Here is a 19,056-nt window from a genome sequence, read left to right as displayed (position 1 = left end):
CTAACAGCATCCATCTCTTTCAAACAGAAATGGCCATTACAGCTTGCAGCCTCCCAGGAAAGCTTTAGCACAGACACATCACCATCAACTGTGGCACTTGAACAGCTATCACATCCAACCCAGAACACCTGCCAGCCCTCAGACCATTGCCCAGCCCAGGATCCAATCCCTGCCAACAACTGCAACTCCCACAGAGCAAGAGCAGCACCTGTCTTGCACAGTGTTGACAATCTCTTGCACAAACATGAAACTTAAGATGTCACAGACTAACGACGAAAGCTCTTCTGTGCTAGACAGGAGCCACTGTGACTTCCAGTGAATCCGAGACAGAAATCCACACAGATAAGCACAGAAAATTCAAATCCCTATAGATGGCTGATGGTGGGGACTCACTAGCTGAGACTAAGCCCTTTATTTAATGGGCTAACAAGGTCAGAGAGATGAAAGAGCCTCAGAAGGGGTTTTGCAGAAAATCTTAACAAGAGTTTGATGATGTGATGAGACAGAAAAAGTAAGTATCTAAATGTGAACTCTATAACCAATAAAAATACTCTATTTCAGAGAGGAAAGAGAAGGAAAGAAGAGGACTTGCTGGACAGGTCACTCAAGATTTTAAGAATAACCTAAAGTACTCCATAAAATTTCTCTGTATTGTAATTACAATCAATAACTCATCAGAAACATGTTCCTAACTTGGTAACAGCTTGTTTGAAAATCCCCAAAGCTCCCAGGAAAAGAGCCCAGCAGGTATGTCCTGGGGAAGCAGAAAGCACTGAGCTCCACGAGAGAGGCAGTGACATGCAGAGCCAAGCAGGAGCAGCCTATGACAGGGACACTCCAGAGAGCCCAGGCAGCAGGGAGGCTGCAGGTGCAGATTCTGAGACTTGACACTGACAAAACTCCTGAGACCTTGGAGAAGAAAAATGTGGGACATGTTTTGCATGCTTGCTGCATCTGCCACAGGGACCGGCTGCAGAGCAGCACTGTCCAGCTAGATTGGTGGATCTGAGGATACAAAGCTGATCTTTTTGGTGCTGATGTACCCTGGAATTTATCAGAGTCAGGAACAGCTCTGTGCCACACTTGCTCTCAGACTTTGGACAGGGATATCCTGGGCCTAAACTGGCTAGAATACTCACTGAGACCTAATCTCAGCATAACTCCCCTAACATCTCCCTAAAATGTTGCTAAAATGATAATCCTCAACCTTTGTCTGTTTTAGTGCTGAAAACAATTCTATCACAGTTATGACTTTCACAAGTAACACAGAAACAAGAAATTCTAACAAAAAGTAATAAGCTGAATAAAGATACAGGAAAACAACAGTGAATCAGTCTAGTCATTAATTATAGGTGTATCTAACATTATCAGCTACAACACTCAATTCAATCAATTCTGGAAAGCATTAGCTCCAGTGTAAACCAAGAAGATCCCAATTTAACCTTTTTTTTTAATTCTGGGAAAAAATATTTTACAGTGACTCAAAATATTGATTTAAACAACTGACAAATAACTGGAGTAATCAAATTGCATTTAATTAACACTGGGTGTTGGCTAATTAATTTCAAAGTTGTTCCACTAGTTGTGCCATTGGCTTTATACTCACATGTGTGGATTTTGGAAAGGAACTCCAGAAGTATTTAGAGTAAATCTTGCTGTGGACTTGAAAGGTGGATTTGCAAAATTTAACTTCAGCGCTTTGCGTTTACCTGGGAGACAATGAACATAAAGTGAACTTTTTGTCAGCACAAAATATTGAGAGCATCTGGAAATAAACAGGAAAAGAAAATGACATCTTGTAAGAAAAGGATTTTACATTTTACAACATTCGCAAATCACAGCTTGTGTTAGGGCACGGGGATGGGGACACAGAGCCAGCCCTCATACCAAGGTCTTCCCCAGCGCGTTCCAAGGCAGTTGCCAAAGCAAGGCATCCACAGCACCTCCTGTGACAGCTGGAGCACCTGGACCACCTGCCAGGCTCCAACCCCAGGGCTGAGCATCCTCCACGTACACCCATGGGCACAGAGGCCCGACCTGCCACACACAGCCCGGGGGATGGCTCTGAGGAGGGAAAGGGCACCTTGGGATGTCTTTTCTATAAGCTCCAAGCACAGGATAGCTGTTGGGGTCCAGGGATTTCTTCTATTATCCTTTGACTCTGTTTTGCTCACACACCTGAAACCCCAGCCTCTGTCCAGGGCGGTTACATTGTGTTGGAAGATTTTCCCTTTCTCACACCAATGTTTATACAGCTCAGGAGAACATGGGACTTGATGTAGTCCAAGACTAAACTTGACACAATTAACTACAAACCCTCATCAGAAAATCTCCCCACAGACTGCTCCTAGTCTCATTATTTGTAAACTTTATGCACCAAGTTTCTTCCTGTTTTTACTCAGGGACAGAACACTTTGTAACACAGTTCAATACTGGTCTGTTGATTTCAACCTCAGTAGGTTTCTAAGGATAGTTTAAATTATGTCAATTCACCATCTGATGCTGGATTTTCTACAAATCCAACAAATACAGAAGCTTAGGCTGTCCCTGGGAAGCAAACAGGATGGTTTGTTTCTGCTCAGCTGATGAACAAGGAATGTGACCAGGAAAAACGAACATCCTGAGAAATGCCAGGAATTTCCATCCAGCACAGATCACATGGAAATGTACTGTAAGTGAAACAACAGACTCAAACGAAGCAGAGTCTGAGGAGAGCCAAAGCAAACTGTGCTCCCCAGCAGCCTTCCACAGCTTCAGCTGTGGACTCCAAACCTTGAGTTTCATCCTGAAAAAGACTTTTGACTCCATGTTCCTAATCCTTGAAGACACATCGCTCTAACTGGAGGCAGAAGAGCCTCTCTGGATGCAGGAGTTTAGCTGTGGTTTTGCTACACACAGGTTCATTACAGACCACCCTGTCTCACTACCACAAAGAGAGGTTGGGGTTGTGGTGCCTCTGGAATTCACTAATGCCCATCACCACCAAGGCCGTGTGACCAAAACTGCCCAAAAATGTGCTGCAGAAATATCCACCCTATATAAATTGTCTTTTAAAGGTTCTGCTAACTTAACACATAATTCTAATCATCAACCATTATAGCATCTGCTTCTCTGAGAACTTTTACACTATAGACTATGAGACAGAAAGAATGATTTGGAAGAAACCAAAACTAACTCTGAAATAGATATCTTTTTCACAAATTAGGATAATCCTTAACACCAGACCTGAAATTATGAAGTTTCTTGACTTATGGTCTTCCCAGTTGTGACCACTGGGTTTGTTCAGCTGCATGCTAATGGTTTTACCAAGTCCAGACCATATCTGAAAGCAGGATGGCCTGGATTTCAGCTGAGCAGAAGTGGCAAGTACTACCCTATGTTTTGAGGGAATCCAAACAGGATTTGATCCTATGTGAGGCTGCTCTCCAAGAAGAAAAAAGACAGCCAAAATAGCTTTCTGGTTGTAAGTAAGTTAATCTACCCATAAGGACAGCAATCTTTATTGCAAATCATCCCAGCTTTAAAGTGGTAATGGTGGTGGTGTCCTCAAAACAATTTTTAAAAGGATGTCACCATTCCACCACCAGGCCTGTGCATGGAACTGAGGTCCAGGAGTGTCCCCAGATGCACAGCCCTTGGCATTCCATAGATGACAGCCAAAATGGACACTGGGAAAAGCACCTAGACAACAGCCCCAGAAAAAATCTGGGCTCACAGGAGCCCTTGTTCCTTGCTGCACTGGTGAATGGGTGCTAGGCCAAGGACAGAATTATTTATGTGCTGCTATCCATCACCAGATTTAATCCAAGCACTTGGCTCTGCAGTAAAGTTCTCATCACTGTGAGGCCCCTTCACCACCACCACAGCCAACCAGCCTTCACAAAACAAGAAACAGCTGTCTAGCAGGTCACAGGCAGGCCAAAAGTATTCCTCCAGAGTTAGATTGTGTACTACTATTTTTACTTCACCTAGGACTTCCATGATTTACAGAATCACAAAACCATTAAGGTTGGAATGAGCTCTAAGATCACGGAGTCCAATCATCACTCCAGCACCACGACCTTGTTCATCATCAGACCGTGGCCTCAAGCACCACATCCACACATTTTTACACTTCCAGGCATGGGACTCCACCACATCCCTGGGCAGCTCCTTCCAATGCTTGACAGCTGAAGAAATTATCCCTAACATCTCCTGGCCCAGCCTGAGGCCGTTCCCTCTCCTCCTGTCCCTGTTCCCTGGGAGCAGAGCCCGACCCACCCTGTCAGGAGTTGTGCAGAGCCACAAGGTCCCCCCTGAGCCTCCTTTTCTCCAGGCTGAGCCCCTTTCCCAGCTCCCTCAGCTGCTCCAGCCCTTTTCCCAGCTCCGCTCCCTTCCCTGGGCATGCTCCAGCCCCTCCAAGTTTGTCTTGTCATGTTGGATTCGAGGTGCCTCAGCAGTGCCCAGCACAGAGGGACTGTCACTCTCCTGGTCTTGCTTTGTCCAGAATACCCTTGGCCATTTCTCCAAGCCTCTGAGTCACCTCCTGTTAGAGAAAGCAACTCTAACTTCTTCCTAGAATTTCCTCACCACCATTCCTGCATGCCACACTTCAAGAGCACTGCTTCCCATGTTCAGGTTACACAGAACAAAATCCTCCCTTTTCAACCAGTAAGATTTTCAAAACAGCAGTAGTTTAATGGATTTTCCCAAGGTTTCTATCCTGCAAGGGTACAAACTGATCCCTGTGAAAATATTTTCCACTCGGCTCAACTCTGCAGGATCAACCTCTTGATTGAGCAAGGTCAAGGGAGCACAGGTCACAGTGTTCAATGAGTCACAGTGCACAGGTAAATATTCTCTCTGGTCAGATGCTGAAGTCACTCTCTGTTTGTGGAGCGATGATACACCAGGAATCAATTCTGCACTGTCTCTCCTTACTGTAACCAGGAAAAAAAGAGATACAACCACAGAAACACAAGCTGTGACAGCAAACAGCAGGAAGGGAAGTCAATGGATCTGTAATGAACTGTGCAATCTTTCTACCTCTCTCTTGTAATACTAAACCACATCAACAAAAAGACAGAGGAGATGGGGAAAAATGGATTCTTTACCTACATTTGGAAATAGAGCTCAATGCTTGAGGTAATTTTCTTAATAGAAAACTATCAGCTGTGATTTCTTCCAAGGTAATTCCAAGCAAAGCTAGTGCAAACTCTAAGGTGAGACATGAAAAAAACCCGAAAACATCACAGATCTCTGCTCTTCCAACAGCTTTAAAAACCCAAACTGCTGTATCTTGTCTGCTAACAAAATGCCTGCTTTGATGTAGAGACAGCAAAGAACATTTACCTGCGTTCAGAGCTGCAGCCCTGCAGCTGCTGACATCCTGAAAGCTCCCAGGATTTCCAGCTGGTTATTCCTGCTGCTGTTAGGACAGCTCTGCCTGCCCACAGACCCTTCCAACCTACCCTCTTGCACTTCTATTTCCTTCCTTCCCAGTCTTGCTCATGGATCTACTCCAACACCAGCCCAACTGATCTGAGACTAAAGTAGGTTTCCAGTCTTACACTCAAGACAAACTATTTTTCAAGAAAAAAACTAGTCAAATTTTGAAACAAAACCTGAAGAACTTCAGCACATCATGCAGATCTATTTGAAGAGTCTGGATGAAAGAACAGGCCTGGGGTTTGACTTATTATTTTCAAGAGCTGCAGCTATGGAAATTCATGTTAAAGGGTACAAATATTTTCAGTGCATCTGCCTGCTACTGACCTTTTCAGCCCTTCAATGAAACCTTCAATTTCATATGCTGACTGAGAGTCAGCATTCAAATCTGAAATGATGATTTTGCCCTGCAGGAGTAAGCTAAGTACGCTCATTTTTAGGAGTCACCTCATTAGAAAGAGGATTTAGCCATAATTCACCCACAGCCACAAGTGTGCTTCCAACTAGGGAGTACAAACACCCATGCCCAGAGCAGCCAGGACTCTGGAAGGATTACTGCCTTCATGAACACACTCCATGGCAAAACAATCCTACTAGACAATGTTGCAGTGAGACATCTGCAGGATTTGGGGCTGGGAGGTGACTCACAGCTGCACCAGCAGACACCCACCTCTGTCACTGGCAATGCAGGACAAGGGCTACATCCAGCAGCACTTCCAGCATCTATAAATACCTCCACCACCACGCCTGGTAAAGTAGGTTAAGCTTAGAGGGCAAGAAATTGCAATCGGATTAAGATTAGTTCCCTCAGACTGGAAACTGCCAGAAGCAAAACCTGAGAATGAAGCCTCTGGACTCTCCAAAACCCATTGGTAACCTTTAATATTATCCCTGATGCTACCCTGCATGGAAACAACATCTGCATAAACAGGGTTAAAGCTCCCTGCCCAGAGGAGGGTGCAGCACTAGGATGAAACAGCAGCTTCCAGCCCAAGCTGGGGTTCAGGCAATTTCCAGCTGGAGAGCAGCATTTCACACACGGCTCACAGTCCCAGTCCAGCACCAAGCCTGGTGAAACGCTGCTGGAGAGAACCTGCAGGGCTCCACTGTCCACTCAGGAGGTGCTGCCACACCAGGAGTCTGTGTCTGCTCTCACAGCAGCACTTTGCTTCACCCAAAATATTCCTGCAACCTGTGCCCGAGGCAGCCACGGCACAACCCTGCAGAGCTGAGCCTGCCATGGAGCAGCTGTCAGGAACAAAGGGTGACACTGCCCTGGGAAATTTATTGTGCAGCACCTGGAACCTCTCCTGGTGAACAACAATAATAAATTATGCAAAGGGCCATGCCCAGTACTTTTTCAACATGAAACAGCATAGCAACAATTATAAAATATACCACAGGTAGGAAGACTGGGGAAGGGGTTTGGTTGATTTTATTACTTTTCTTTTTAATTTTAGGAGCCTGTACTCAGACTAAAAGCAAGGAAAAAATCTGCCCTTGAGGCCCTTGCTTAAGGTCAATGGAAAGGATTTAGTTTCTTTGGATAAAGCAACAAGAATGTTTCCATCATCCCTCTAGATACCTTAGGCCAGCAAAGTGGTAACACCAATCACAGCCTGCATCCCACTGGCTCCAATAAACACCTTGGACCCAGACTGAATCCTACAGTGACACAACCACAGAATAAGAAATCCTCCAGAGGCAAGGGAATAAGAACAGTTACATGTTGCCTGTCACCAACTAGTTAAATAATTAGAAAGAACAGGCAGAGAAAATGTGTGTGAAAATGTTCAAGCTGCACTAACATGTACAAATAAAATTTTGGAAACAACCTGTACTATAGTGAGGAGACTCCTACTGGAGTGGGCTTTTAACAGGCTCCAGACTCTCCTGGGGAGGGACAATGCTCTGACCACAGCACTGGGCTGCTTTTCCACTTGACCACTATTTCTACAAGAGATAATCCTTTGCACAATGCAGGAGCAGCAGACCTTCATGTCTGGACCCCAAACTTCCTAATATATAAATTATTTTTTTTCCAAATACTACCAGCCTGACATCTATGCATAACTAAAAATGCAGCAAGCCAATTTTTCAAGTTTGGATCTGCTTCACATGAACTGGTCTCTTGCTTGTGAGTGCCCACATGTGCTGTTCTCCTAAACATCTGACCAGTATCTCCACGGCCTTAGAGAGGAACTGAGCCCTTCCGAAAACCCAGTCTCAGCTGCAAGGTTCTTTCTGCACTGTTACACTGGGAAAGATTTTGATCTGGATCTCAAGAACACCTTGGAACACATGGTCCCAATGGGCATTTTTGCTTAGTTCTGCTGAATTATAATTGATGTATGTAGAGTTGCTTAAGCAAGAAATTAAATTGCAAATCTAGAGAGTATATAAAGCTTTTGGATGTCTTTGAAAGCACTCGGTTGGAGAACTTTTAGACACTAAATCCAAGGCAATTTTGTGCTAAGCTTTAGAAGTGGTATCTGTAGATAGATCTATCTGATCTATTTTTGTACTTCTCCAATCTGGAATTCAGAAAAAGATGTTCTAATTCCAGGGGTAAGGGCTAGATCCAAAGACAAAGAGCCTAAGAACAGCTGCAGTGGTCCATCTAGCACATCACATTGCCCTCCATCACAGCACCAAGATGTCAATGAAAAGAGTGATAACCAAAGCCACAACATCCTTCCTTCAGCTATTCTTTCATCCTCCAACCACTTCCAGCCCAAGGCCCTCCTCAGTCAGCCATGGTACCTCTGTATTTAATGACTGTTGCTGGGTTCACTTCCTCAGTCCCATCCCATCCTCTCAGCACCTTGTGAGTGCCAGACCCCATTTTGCCAGGCTGGCAAGAGCTCACCCAGCTCAACCCAACACTTGACTGAAGCCCTTGGACTCCAAGCCAAGTTCAACAGCACAAACCCAACCCAGCAGCTCAGCAATGAGCAGGCTGTCAGAAAAGACACAAACCTGTCACCTATGCCTGGTGCTCTGTCACCACCCGCTTTCTCCCCTGGTCACATGGGACCTGCCCTGACACTTGCATTTGAGACACAACCTGAGTTTGCTGGATTTCCATCACTCTACTCAGAGATGTCCCCATGACCACACAGCAGGTCTGGGTGTTCCCACTGGATCCACTCCCTGTCCTCAGGGGAGCAGATCCTCAGTGCCACAAGGGATGTACAGAACCCAGCCAATTCCACTATGGCCAGGGTGCCCTGCTGCCATGCCACAGCTCTCCTCCCAGCACTTGAATAACTCTGCTTTCCAAGGAACTGGAGAGGGAAAAATGAAGGAAAATTCCCATGGCAAGGAATAAAAAAACCAAAAAAGGGCAAAAAAATCTAAAAAAGCTTACTTAAATGAACTTTGGTCCACTGTCATTACTTTCTTCAAACCTCTCCTCATGCTGAAATCCAGCAGAAACACCCACAGGCCAAGTTGTTTCTCCACACCAAAATAACTTAATGAAGACTCAGAGGCTTTGTTAAACATCACACCACAGCTCTGTGAACATCAGCTTTTGGGCTGACGTTTTCCTTACCAAAAAAAAAAAAAAAAAATCTTCTGCACTCATAAAAATTCCAGCTTTGTACTGTCTTGTGAAGCATTCAGTACAAATTAGCAATACCCTGTAGCAGGACAAGCACAGGAAGGAACCCCCTGATTCCCACTGCTGAGACATGTCAGGCATTGTCTAATGACTGATGTTTCCAACAGAATTTTCAGTTTTAACAGCTTGGCAGCATCAAACCCTCTTCAGAAAGACACACGGTGATGGCACTCTTGCCCAACATTGTCATTCAAGTGACAAAAGACACAGAATGCCAGGAAGGAGCTGCTGATGTGCTGGAAGGAGTGAAGGCAGCAGGTACCAAAGCCCTTGAAGGTACAAAGCCCCACTGAAGGCTGGAGTCAGGGCTGCTGCCTTCAGGAGCTTGGCAGATTGACAGAGCTGCCTCCAACAGCTGGCTGCTCTCAACACTGTTGTGGATATTTCCTTGGATAGCAGAAATCTTCACTTTCTTGCTAGTGAAGAATAACACTGAAGTGTGACAACAATGAAACTTCTTCCTGAAGGAAGAAGGGCACAGATGGACACAACAGCTCTGACTCCAAACCAAGAGCCAAGGGATCTGCAGCAATGAACAACACGCTGGCTTTGGAACATCAGCTGATGCAGCTCTAGACAAACACCTTGCATCCTGTCAGTGAAGAGAGAACAGATTTAAAAAACAAAGAATATTTTAAATAAAGACCTTAATACAGCCATTCCTAAGCAAGCAAACACTGCAGAAAGTGAAAGCAGAGAAATGAGGAGCTGCAATCACGTTACCTGCAGAGCAGGAAGCTGAGGGTTTTGTGGTTTTCCTTTTCTGTGTGGTTCCAGATGAGTAAAACCCCAGTGTTCCCAGCCAGGACAAACCCAAGCCTGTGCAGAGCTTGGCTCCAGCACATGGATCACAGTCAGGAGTTGAAACTGCTGTAGAGAGCTCTGGTCTCCTTCCACCACCCAGCTCAAAGGGTTCTGCTCCCCCAAAGGACACACAAACCCTTTATTTCCACAGCAGGGGAACTCCTGCTGCCTTTTTAATTGCTACAGTTTTTGTAACTGAAAAAAAAGAGTGCTTTTTAATATTTTGTGTTTATCTTGCAGCACTATTAACAGGCCCTGACCATAGGACTGGGATCTTGCTGTGAAATTAAATGAAATTACATTGGGAAGGGATCATCACATCAAAGTCTGGGAAATAAATTTCAAACAGTTTTGAGGTTTGCAACCCTGACAGAAACAGGAAAAAAAAGAGAAGAGTCCCTAACCCTTTCATTTTCTTTATACAGACTTGTCAGCAAAACACAAATGGGAAGGAACTACCCCCTCCCCACAGACAAGGCAGAGCTGGGCCCAGGCAGGAGCCCAACACACAGAAACTGAGAATGGCTTGGGCTGCTGCCTGGGCAAGGGATGTCATGGGACAGGGACCTGAGGCACGGGAAGTTCAGCCCTGCATCCTGCTGCTCTGCAGAGCTGCATCCCAGGGCACAGCAGAAGCTGCAAGCTGCTCCCTTCAGGCCAGCAGCAAGTCAGTTCCATTGCATCCTTCCCTCCTCATTTCACCATTTATTAATACCCTGACTGCTTACTGTCAGGGTCTCCCAAATCTAGGTTAGCAGAACATCAACACACCTCGTGCCTCACCTGACAGCACAGTTTGCTAAATTATTCACTAAGGGAAAGCTGCCATCCTGAAGTGAGACTTGCTGCTGTTTTCCCATGAAAGGGCTGTGGAGCACTGGGGATCAAATCCTGCCACTTCTCAATGGCTTACAAGAGAAATTCTGACACCTGTGTAACATTCCTTTCATTCACAACAAGCAGAGGATCTGCAAAGCATCTCTCTCCAGTAAAAACCTTTGATCTCGCAGCATAGAATTGCAACTGCCTTTTCCTTCTCAGCAGAAAATAACCCCCATCTTCCAATTAAAGATGCTCTTCTTGAGGAAAAGAAGTGGAGGCACAGCAGAAGCCATCACTTAACAGGTATGAGCCAGCCCGTGCCAGGTCCAGGCCAGACCTCTCTTGCCCTCTGTAAGTGCCACCAGTTTCATCATCAACAATTATTAAGCACTGACTATTTGAAAAAAATAAATTAACACCCAATTCCTGCCACAGAGCTCTAGCTTGCAAAAGAGGTTTGAAATTTCAGCTTCAAACATCAAGTTTCCTAAATATCTGTATATCCTGAGCTAATAGAAAGCTATTAAAAATAAATAGATGCTTTCCAGCCCTGTCCTAGGGGAGTGATTCTGACACACAAGCTCACTCTGTGCTGGAACACTGAAGCATAGCTCCTTCTCAGCTCTTCCAAGACAGAAAAAAAACCAGTCTGTGAAAAGTAACAGACAACAAAAGATTTTCTACATACAGTATCTCAGAAGCAATGTCTCTGAACAGCAATCACAAAACACACTGGATAAAACCCAAAGACACCAACTGTTTAAAAAGACATTAACAATTATCTCTTTAGATATTAGAATTGCTGCAACAAATTTGCATACGGAGTAAAAACAGAAACATCTTTATGTAAATTGAAAGAAATGCAAAGGCACAAGATTTCTATAATTCAGATTTATATTTAAAAAAATAAACAACAACAGAAAACTGAAATAAACAGTGCTACTCTTATGTCACAGGCAAAGCAGAAGGCACAGATCTACCTCAACAACTGGTGACCTTTTAAGAAGTCTTAATTAATTTTTGCTACACCAGCAATGCGAGAAACAGTTGCTCTCTAAGGAGTAGGAATGGTATATCTGGCTAGTTGCAAGAAAAAGCAAATTCTCAGTACCAATATTGATAAAAAAGCAAGGATAATGCTAAAAAAAGGCACAACTTTCTCTCTTTGTGCTTTTGCACAGAGGCTTCTCTGAAAGCCTCGAGTAAGAGACCATTTCTCATCATTCACTCAAAGGAGAGCACCAGCATTAGGAATCTCCTTTTATCTTTCAACATTTACTCTAAAATCATAAATAAAATGGATTTTTTTCCATCAAACTTCAGGCTGCACTGCTTTGAATGCAGAGCAGTCCCATCATCAGGACCCAGGGGACAAACACTGGCATCTGGCAGGACAGGAGTGGACAGTAACCAGTGTATGAAGTAACTGACTTTAAGCCTGAAGAGATTGTTTTATTCCCAGAAAGCTCGAAGTTTGCAGCAAATCTGCCCAAATTAAACAATATTTGAAAACAGAGGGTCCAGCTGCTCGTGCCCAGGCAATTTCCCAGAGAAGCCCAGCTCTCCAGCACTGCCACCACAGCAAAAGACCAGACCTGTCTGAGCACAGCATTCCACACTTTATCAGAGACTCCTGCCCAGAGTAGGGGAGGGTATGTTCAGTGGCCTTTTGAGAAATTCCCCCACAGCTGCTGCCAGTGTACAACAGCAACCTGGGCAAGCAGCAGTGCCTGCAGCCCCCTCTTCACCCCCACCAGCAGCCAAGCCTGACTCACAGAATGCCAAAGCAGTCTGGGTGAGAAGAGACTTTGAAGACCATCTCATTCCACCCCCTGCCATGGCAGGGACACCTCCCACTGTCCCAGATTGCTCCAAGCCCTGTCCAGCCTGGCCTTGGACACTTCCAGGGATCCAGGAGCAGCCTGTGCCAGGGCCCCATCACCCTCACAGGGAATAATTTCTTCCCAAGCAAAGAATTTCTTCCCAATCACACCCAGATCACACTACAGACCTGGGTACAGATCCATTGCTTGACATAAGGGGCAGGCCATGGCAAAGCTCCCAGTCTGAGCAGTGACAAGGACCCGAGCCACCAACACTTGGAAGAGGCAGGTGTGATCCAGCAGGCTCTGGGATGCAGGCACTACAGCAATGTGCATGAGGAATTTAGCACCACTGCACTCTCAGGAAGCAGCAACCTTGCTGTTTACCCTTTCACTAGGGTAAATAACCAGGGGCAAACACAAAATTTCGCTGCTAAAGAAATAAGCGCCATAAAATCTCTCCATAAAAATTCCCCAAGTGCACTGGATTTTGAAAGTCTGTGTAAAAAAGCTCTGCTGGTGTGCAGAGGGCAGGCGGGCCCTGAGTCCGGAAGGAGCCTGAGAGTCTGCCCAGCTAATCCCCGGGGCCGCACGCTGGGTAACAGAAGACTGCTGCAAAAATATCAGCCACTAGCCCCAACTCACATCCAGCTATCTTCTCCCCTTGCCCTTGTCCCCATTAACTCCTTCTCCCTCCAAGCTTCCAGGAGAAGGAGTGCGTGCAGCAGCCCTGCAGACAAACTGGCCATCCCACACAACAGCACCAGGAGTTCCCTCCTGGCTCCTGCGAGGTGTCCCAGCATCACAAAGAAGTTTTCCACCTGTGGGTGGCCTGTGGCCAGAGCCAGCCCTGCTGCCAGCCTGGCCCACGCTCGCCACAGAGTCAATTGACCCACAATGGTTTATGATGCTCAACTTCTGCACTGCAGCAGGGCTCCCAAGCTTTTGCTGAGAAGGTGGGAGCTGCATGGCATCGTGTCAACGATGCAAGAGTCATCTCTGCTTGTGGCACCAGCACAGCTTCGTTCTGCTCCTGGTGCTGCTGCCCTCAGAGGCATCTGAGAAGGGGAGAAGCTAAGATATATCAACCTGGCCTTGCTGCCCATGTTTTCTGCTCCATACAAGACCATGAACAAACCCCAGAGACAATGTGAACTCCAAAGATACCACAAATAACATCCCATCAGTGGGAACAGAGAATTCATATGCTGGAAAGAGGAGAGGAGACTGGTTCCTTGCTGAGCCCAAGGCACACCAGGGCAGGAATACCATCACACCCTGAAACACCTCTGAGACACAGGCATTACAGAGGGAGCAGCACATGCATGTTGAAGATGCCAGATCAACAGCTACACAGGTGCCACGAAATCACCAAGGTGTGGCAACAGAACGAATATTATCAGCTAATGACTGAAATAATCTACTGAAAGCCAAGAGTCCTAACTGTTTCTAAGGAGGAGTCTGATATTCCTATGCATGAGGTAGAAAGGGGTAACTAGTGGAGACAAAATATTAAATTTGTCATAGGAATCCCTGGGCACCCAGCCTGCCAGTTCCCTTAGCACAGGAAAAGGGTGTTAGCTGGGCCCTGGCTGGTCCCAGCAGAATGTGTGTGCCTATACAGAGCAGACACAATTCCTCCACTGTGTTGCTATTTGTCATTATTTTTCTCTTTTCAAAGAGATTTCCAAAGGTTATTGCATTTATCTGAGTCCTGACATGGACCAGGTCATATCAAACCCAGAGTCACCTAAAACAACTGCAATCATCAAGTTTGGAAGAGCAGTCCATTTCCTCCTGGCACGAGCCAATGCTCCTGCTGGGCAGTGAAGCAGCAGCAGCTCCTGACAGCTTGGATGAAGATGACCCAAACTTCCCCTCCCCAGCTCAGCAGCCACCTGTGCTGGCTGCTAACCCAAAACTCTTGAACACAATGCCTGAAGGGACAGGAAGACTATGACCCCAGTCTTACTACACCCTCCATTTCTGCATTACTCAACAGCAAGGACATCAACCTGTTGAAGAACGTCGTCACAAAGCACTATCTGTGTTTGGTTTGGGTCTCAAGGAGTCAGGACATGCCAGCGCAGGATTATTCTGAGAACACTGGGCAGTCAGAGCTCTGCTGCTGAAGTCAGAGTATCACTCAGCTCTGGAGGGAAACCCTACACAAACCTTCCCAGAAAGCTGTTGTTTACTACGTGGAAACAACACTGCGGACAAGAGGCTCCTGGACTGTGTCCCAGGTGCTGTGAGAGCAGCAGAGCCCTGGTATGGGCCAGGGTGCCACTCAGACTTCTGGCAGCTCTTGGTGAAGCTGGGTTCCTGCTGCCAGTTCAGCTCCAGGCTCCCATTCAAATCAGCCCTAAGGCCTGTCTATATTAAAGCAAATTACCAGACCTAGAAACATTGCAGGGCTTCATTGAAATTAACAGTGAATTCACACATTCTTCATTTCCCGTCTTTTTGTAGGGCAGGAAAAAAAACAGCCACACTGACAAATCAGCCTGGGAACTTCTTCAACTCACAGAAGATTCCAAATGATGGCCCTGATGGGGAAGCCAGCTAAGCCCTCCCACAGGACCCTCCAGACAGACACATGGGCCTTGGACACCAGCTCCCACCACTCCTGTCTCAATCTTTGCCACTTCCACACTTGCTGACAAGATCCTTCTCCCATCTGCTCAGCTGCAGTCCTCATCAGCAGGATCTGCAGGGATGAAACCACAGAAACAGGCCGGAGAGTAAATTTTTGTTCTTAGCCCCAAACTTAACCCATAAAAAGCCTATCTGGCTATTTATGGCTCTGGCATAACCAGCTGGGTAGATAAGTTCCAGGCTATTACTCCAATTCTTCCCAAAAAGAAATACATTAATTAGAAATATGTTTTAAAATAGATTTTGCATTTCCAGGATAATGCTGGCAGGCTTGTTCAGATATTCCACAACATGTGGCTCCAGTGCAGAAAGAACTCAACTGCCAAGCTGCTGCTTGAAACAGCTCATATCCAAACCTTTGCATCCAACTCCTTCCAACAGAAGTCTGAGCTCATTCACAACTCCTTTGTGTAAACTTGCATACCAGCTTACACCTTGGAGTCACACTTTCTAGTGACAACAGCTGGGCTAGATCAGACTAGAAAGCTGACCTCTTCCTCAAATCACAAAGCAAACCAGCTCTAAAAGCTGCCATGCAAATAGCCCACTTTCCACACACTGACTGTTGCAGCTACCCCAAGGCAAAAAGGACCTTGAAGAACACCTCCTCATCTCCTGGCCAGCATTGTACAAAGCCGTTCTGACCATGCTCCCCCTTCCTACTTTCTGCCCATGCAGGTTTCTGAGTGGGACAAGAGAAAACAAGAGGATAGCAAAGGTAGGATGAGGTTTCCAGAGCTTGGCATGAGGCCAAGTCCTGAACTGAGTGTTCAGGAAGGGAACTGGTCTCTACAGGAAAACTCGGACATGGTCCCACTGCTCCCCAGAAGAGATTTCCAAACGCACTGCTTTCATCTTAGTCCACAACCCCTCCCAGGTCAAACAACACAGCCATATGTTTTTAAAGGAAACTGTTTTATCTTTGTCCACAAACCTCTTCAAAGTACAAACACTTTGCTTTCTGGTCCAAAAGCAAAGTGATAGCTAATTCACTTCAGAGAACCACTTCCAGAGAATTAGGTCCAAAGCAAACCACACAACCCTTCTGGTCCACAGAAAAAAAAATAAGCCTAGACAAAAACAGATAAAGGATAAACTCGTGTTCAGCTCGGCTGTCTGCTCCCAACAGCTGTCCTCCTTACGCCACAGGGCATCTCCCGAAGCACCTCAGAAGAATCAGATAAATTATTCAAAACACAGACTAATTCCTGGCGCTTGGACTCTTTGTTTGCTCCAGGACCAGCAGAGCTGTCTGCTTCCTGGAGGGCTCGCCCAGCCCCCAGTAAAGGGCAAACACCAAGGCTTTGATTTGCAGAAGAGGAACTCAATTTAGCAGCTAATAAATACACAATTTATGCAATACACATACTCCCATCTCCCTTGATGCTCATACCCCCTAAACACTGTCACTGTACCGCTCATGTGCAGGGCAGGCCAGCTCACCTGAGAGGAGAAACAGGAGGGAGATGGGCAGTGATACTTGGCAACACCGTGTTGTGTTGTGTTTCCTCACTAACAGCAATAGAAGAGATCTCACCACCCGAGGGTACAGCCTGAGGTGTCAAGGTCACACATTTTGGAAGATGCTCTGCAGCATCACATGATACTCCTGATGCAAATCCAGGCCAATGATACCTCACATGCCCCGCAAAGGATCTGTGCAGGCATGGAGCAGGCACCCAACAGAGCTCCCCTGGGACTGTGCTTAAACAAACCTATGACATCTGATAAAAATCACGTTTGCACCTTTCCACCTAACCACGAGGAGAAACAGACATGTTAAACCTGCATGAACTGCAGGACTCATCTTGAAGAAACAGCCACCTAAGGAGAGCAGGAATGTATATCATGGGGAGCTTCAAGATCTAAAGCTTCCCCTCAAACAAAAGCAAATCCAGTAAAATTGCAGATGACCATAAGAACCAGACATAAAATAGAAGTTTAGAACCAAAGTCAGCACCACAGACTGTCCACAACACCAGCTCCAAAACACACATGTTCAGGCTGAGAAAGCTTCACTGCTGAGGCAGAACAAATTTTCAACTCACCCTTCCCTCCTTATCATTATTTCCAAATGTATTTTGGCTGTCAAAGTTTATCAGTCTTCTTTTACATACTTTGGTTTAAAACACATCCCTACTGTCCTCTGGGTGCCCCGAGTTCAGTGTGTTAAATCACAGGAGTTAGTTCAAGTCTCTCCTACTGCAAATCTCCCTGCAGTCTATCCTTCCCTTCAGCTTCAAGGTCTCAGGAAAAAGGCCAATTCACCCAGACACAGCTCCAAAGAGGGAAAACAGGTCCTGAGCTGGGACCATTCATGAGGCAAGGGGACAAACATGGCAAATGCCTACAAGGTGAACAAACAGATGGGCTGTGTATGTTAAAGTCACATGTATATAAAAGGTCTATCCATCCAGCTCTTGCAGTCAGCTCAATGCTGGTAGCACAGGAGCACCCCTTTGGCAGGCTGTCACATGAGGTGTCACCTGCAGTGGCAGTTTTCCAAACATCTCATATCTATCCTGACCAGAATATCCATGAAAAAGCCAATATCCCGAGGTGATACTTCCTGAACCACAGTGAAAAGGTTCAGCTACCAGTATCAGGCAGGTTTTCCTCAGCCTGCTGCTGCAGGTTAACAATCCCCACCTTCCTGAGTGGATGCTGCTGTCTGAGTACAAGGCAGAAGGGTAAGACACACATGCTCATCTAAGGAGGCGTTTAAATGCAATGGAGCCCATGTTAAATGAGGTACATGAGAGCAAGAAACATCACCAGCACCTCTCCAACAATCAGCACGCTCCAGCCTTTGAGAGGATGCCAGAAACACCACGTCCATTCAGAGATTTTTATACCTTCTTTATAAACATCACTTCAGTGGAGCCTGGAGATGGATATTTGCTGCCAGCTCCTACCCACAGGGCAGAGCACTACACAAACACCCTGCACAGCTTCTTCCCCTCACACAGTTTTCCTTTCCAGTCTCCAAAGGTTACAACAGGTAGCCTGCTTCCTCCACCAAGAAGCAGACCTCCACATTTTCTTTCACACAAAATTTTATCAAACCTAAGTCCAACTTCAAAGCTGCGTGATGCTAAAAAGCTGTTTATGTGTGTTTGATACACACAGAGCTTGATGTGGTTACATGAGACTCCTGTAAGCAATGCTTCACTGCATACACACAAATTTAATTTCAGGGACTCCTCAACAACATGAAATTTGGAAAGCACACATTTTGGCTTTTTCTGCTTCCTCACAAAACTCATCTTTCTCTTGCAGGATAGCTCTCATTTTTATGGGCAACAGTGTGACTTTCTACACCTCCTAGCTTCCTCAAATCAGCATAAAATAACTAAAAAGGCCTCCCAGCATTTGAGGAGACTAACTAGTACTTTTGGGCCGCCTTTTTTACCAGGAAAACAGACATATCAAAACCATCAGCTGATTAAAAGTAAAACAAAATAGAAAGGCAAAATGCAAAACCATACGGTCACATACCAATACAACCCTGCACACACAAGCTTACACCAAGACTCAAACACAAAGCAGACACAGCCCTAAGGCCCATACAGGAATAAACTGGGGGCACAAATGATCTAAAACACACCGATTTGCTCACCACACAACTTTTATTGCTCTTAACAAATGCAAATACGTCCAGGTAGACATAAACCCATCAGTCTGCCAGAGTCAGCCTGCATCAGTGCTGTCTGCTAACACACATGGTTTGGTAGTTCCACCAAGGGCAAGAGGGGAGCAGCTCCAGTCACTCCGTGCACCCACCAAGGCAGCAAGCCACAGAAGAGGACACAGGAACATCTCTTACAGAATTCCCACACTGAGGATCAGTCCAGTTGCAGCGAGCCCACAAATGGTTTCAAGCAATATTCTGCTTGT

At 45.8% G+C, this 19,056-nt stretch overlaps 1 protein-coding gene across 2 annotated transcripts in view; it reads right to left on the bottom strand.

The window, feature by feature from the left end:
* The window catches only part of MAP2K4 (mitogen-activated protein kinase kinase 4), a 63,507-nt gene that overhangs the window by 40,108 nt on the left and 4,343 nt on the right, over window positions 1-19,056 (bottom strand). For both annotated transcript variants that reach the window (XM_038157056.1, XM_038157057.1), the window contains exon 2: window positions 1,607-1,709. In XM_038157056.1, coding sequence (XP_038012984.1) covers window positions 1,607-1,709 — 103 coding nt within the window. The remainder of the gene's footprint in view (window positions 1-1,606; window positions 1,710-19,056) is intronic.

This window comes from Motacilla alba, chromosome 18 (assembly GCF_015832195.1).
Source record: "Motacilla alba alba isolate MOTALB_02 chromosome 18, Motacilla_alba_V1.0_pri, whole genome shotgun sequence".
Lineage (NCBI taxonomy): Eukaryota > Metazoa > Chordata > Aves > Passeriformes > Motacillidae > Motacilla > Motacilla alba.
This window is presented reverse-complemented; position numbering and strand designations above follow the sequence as displayed.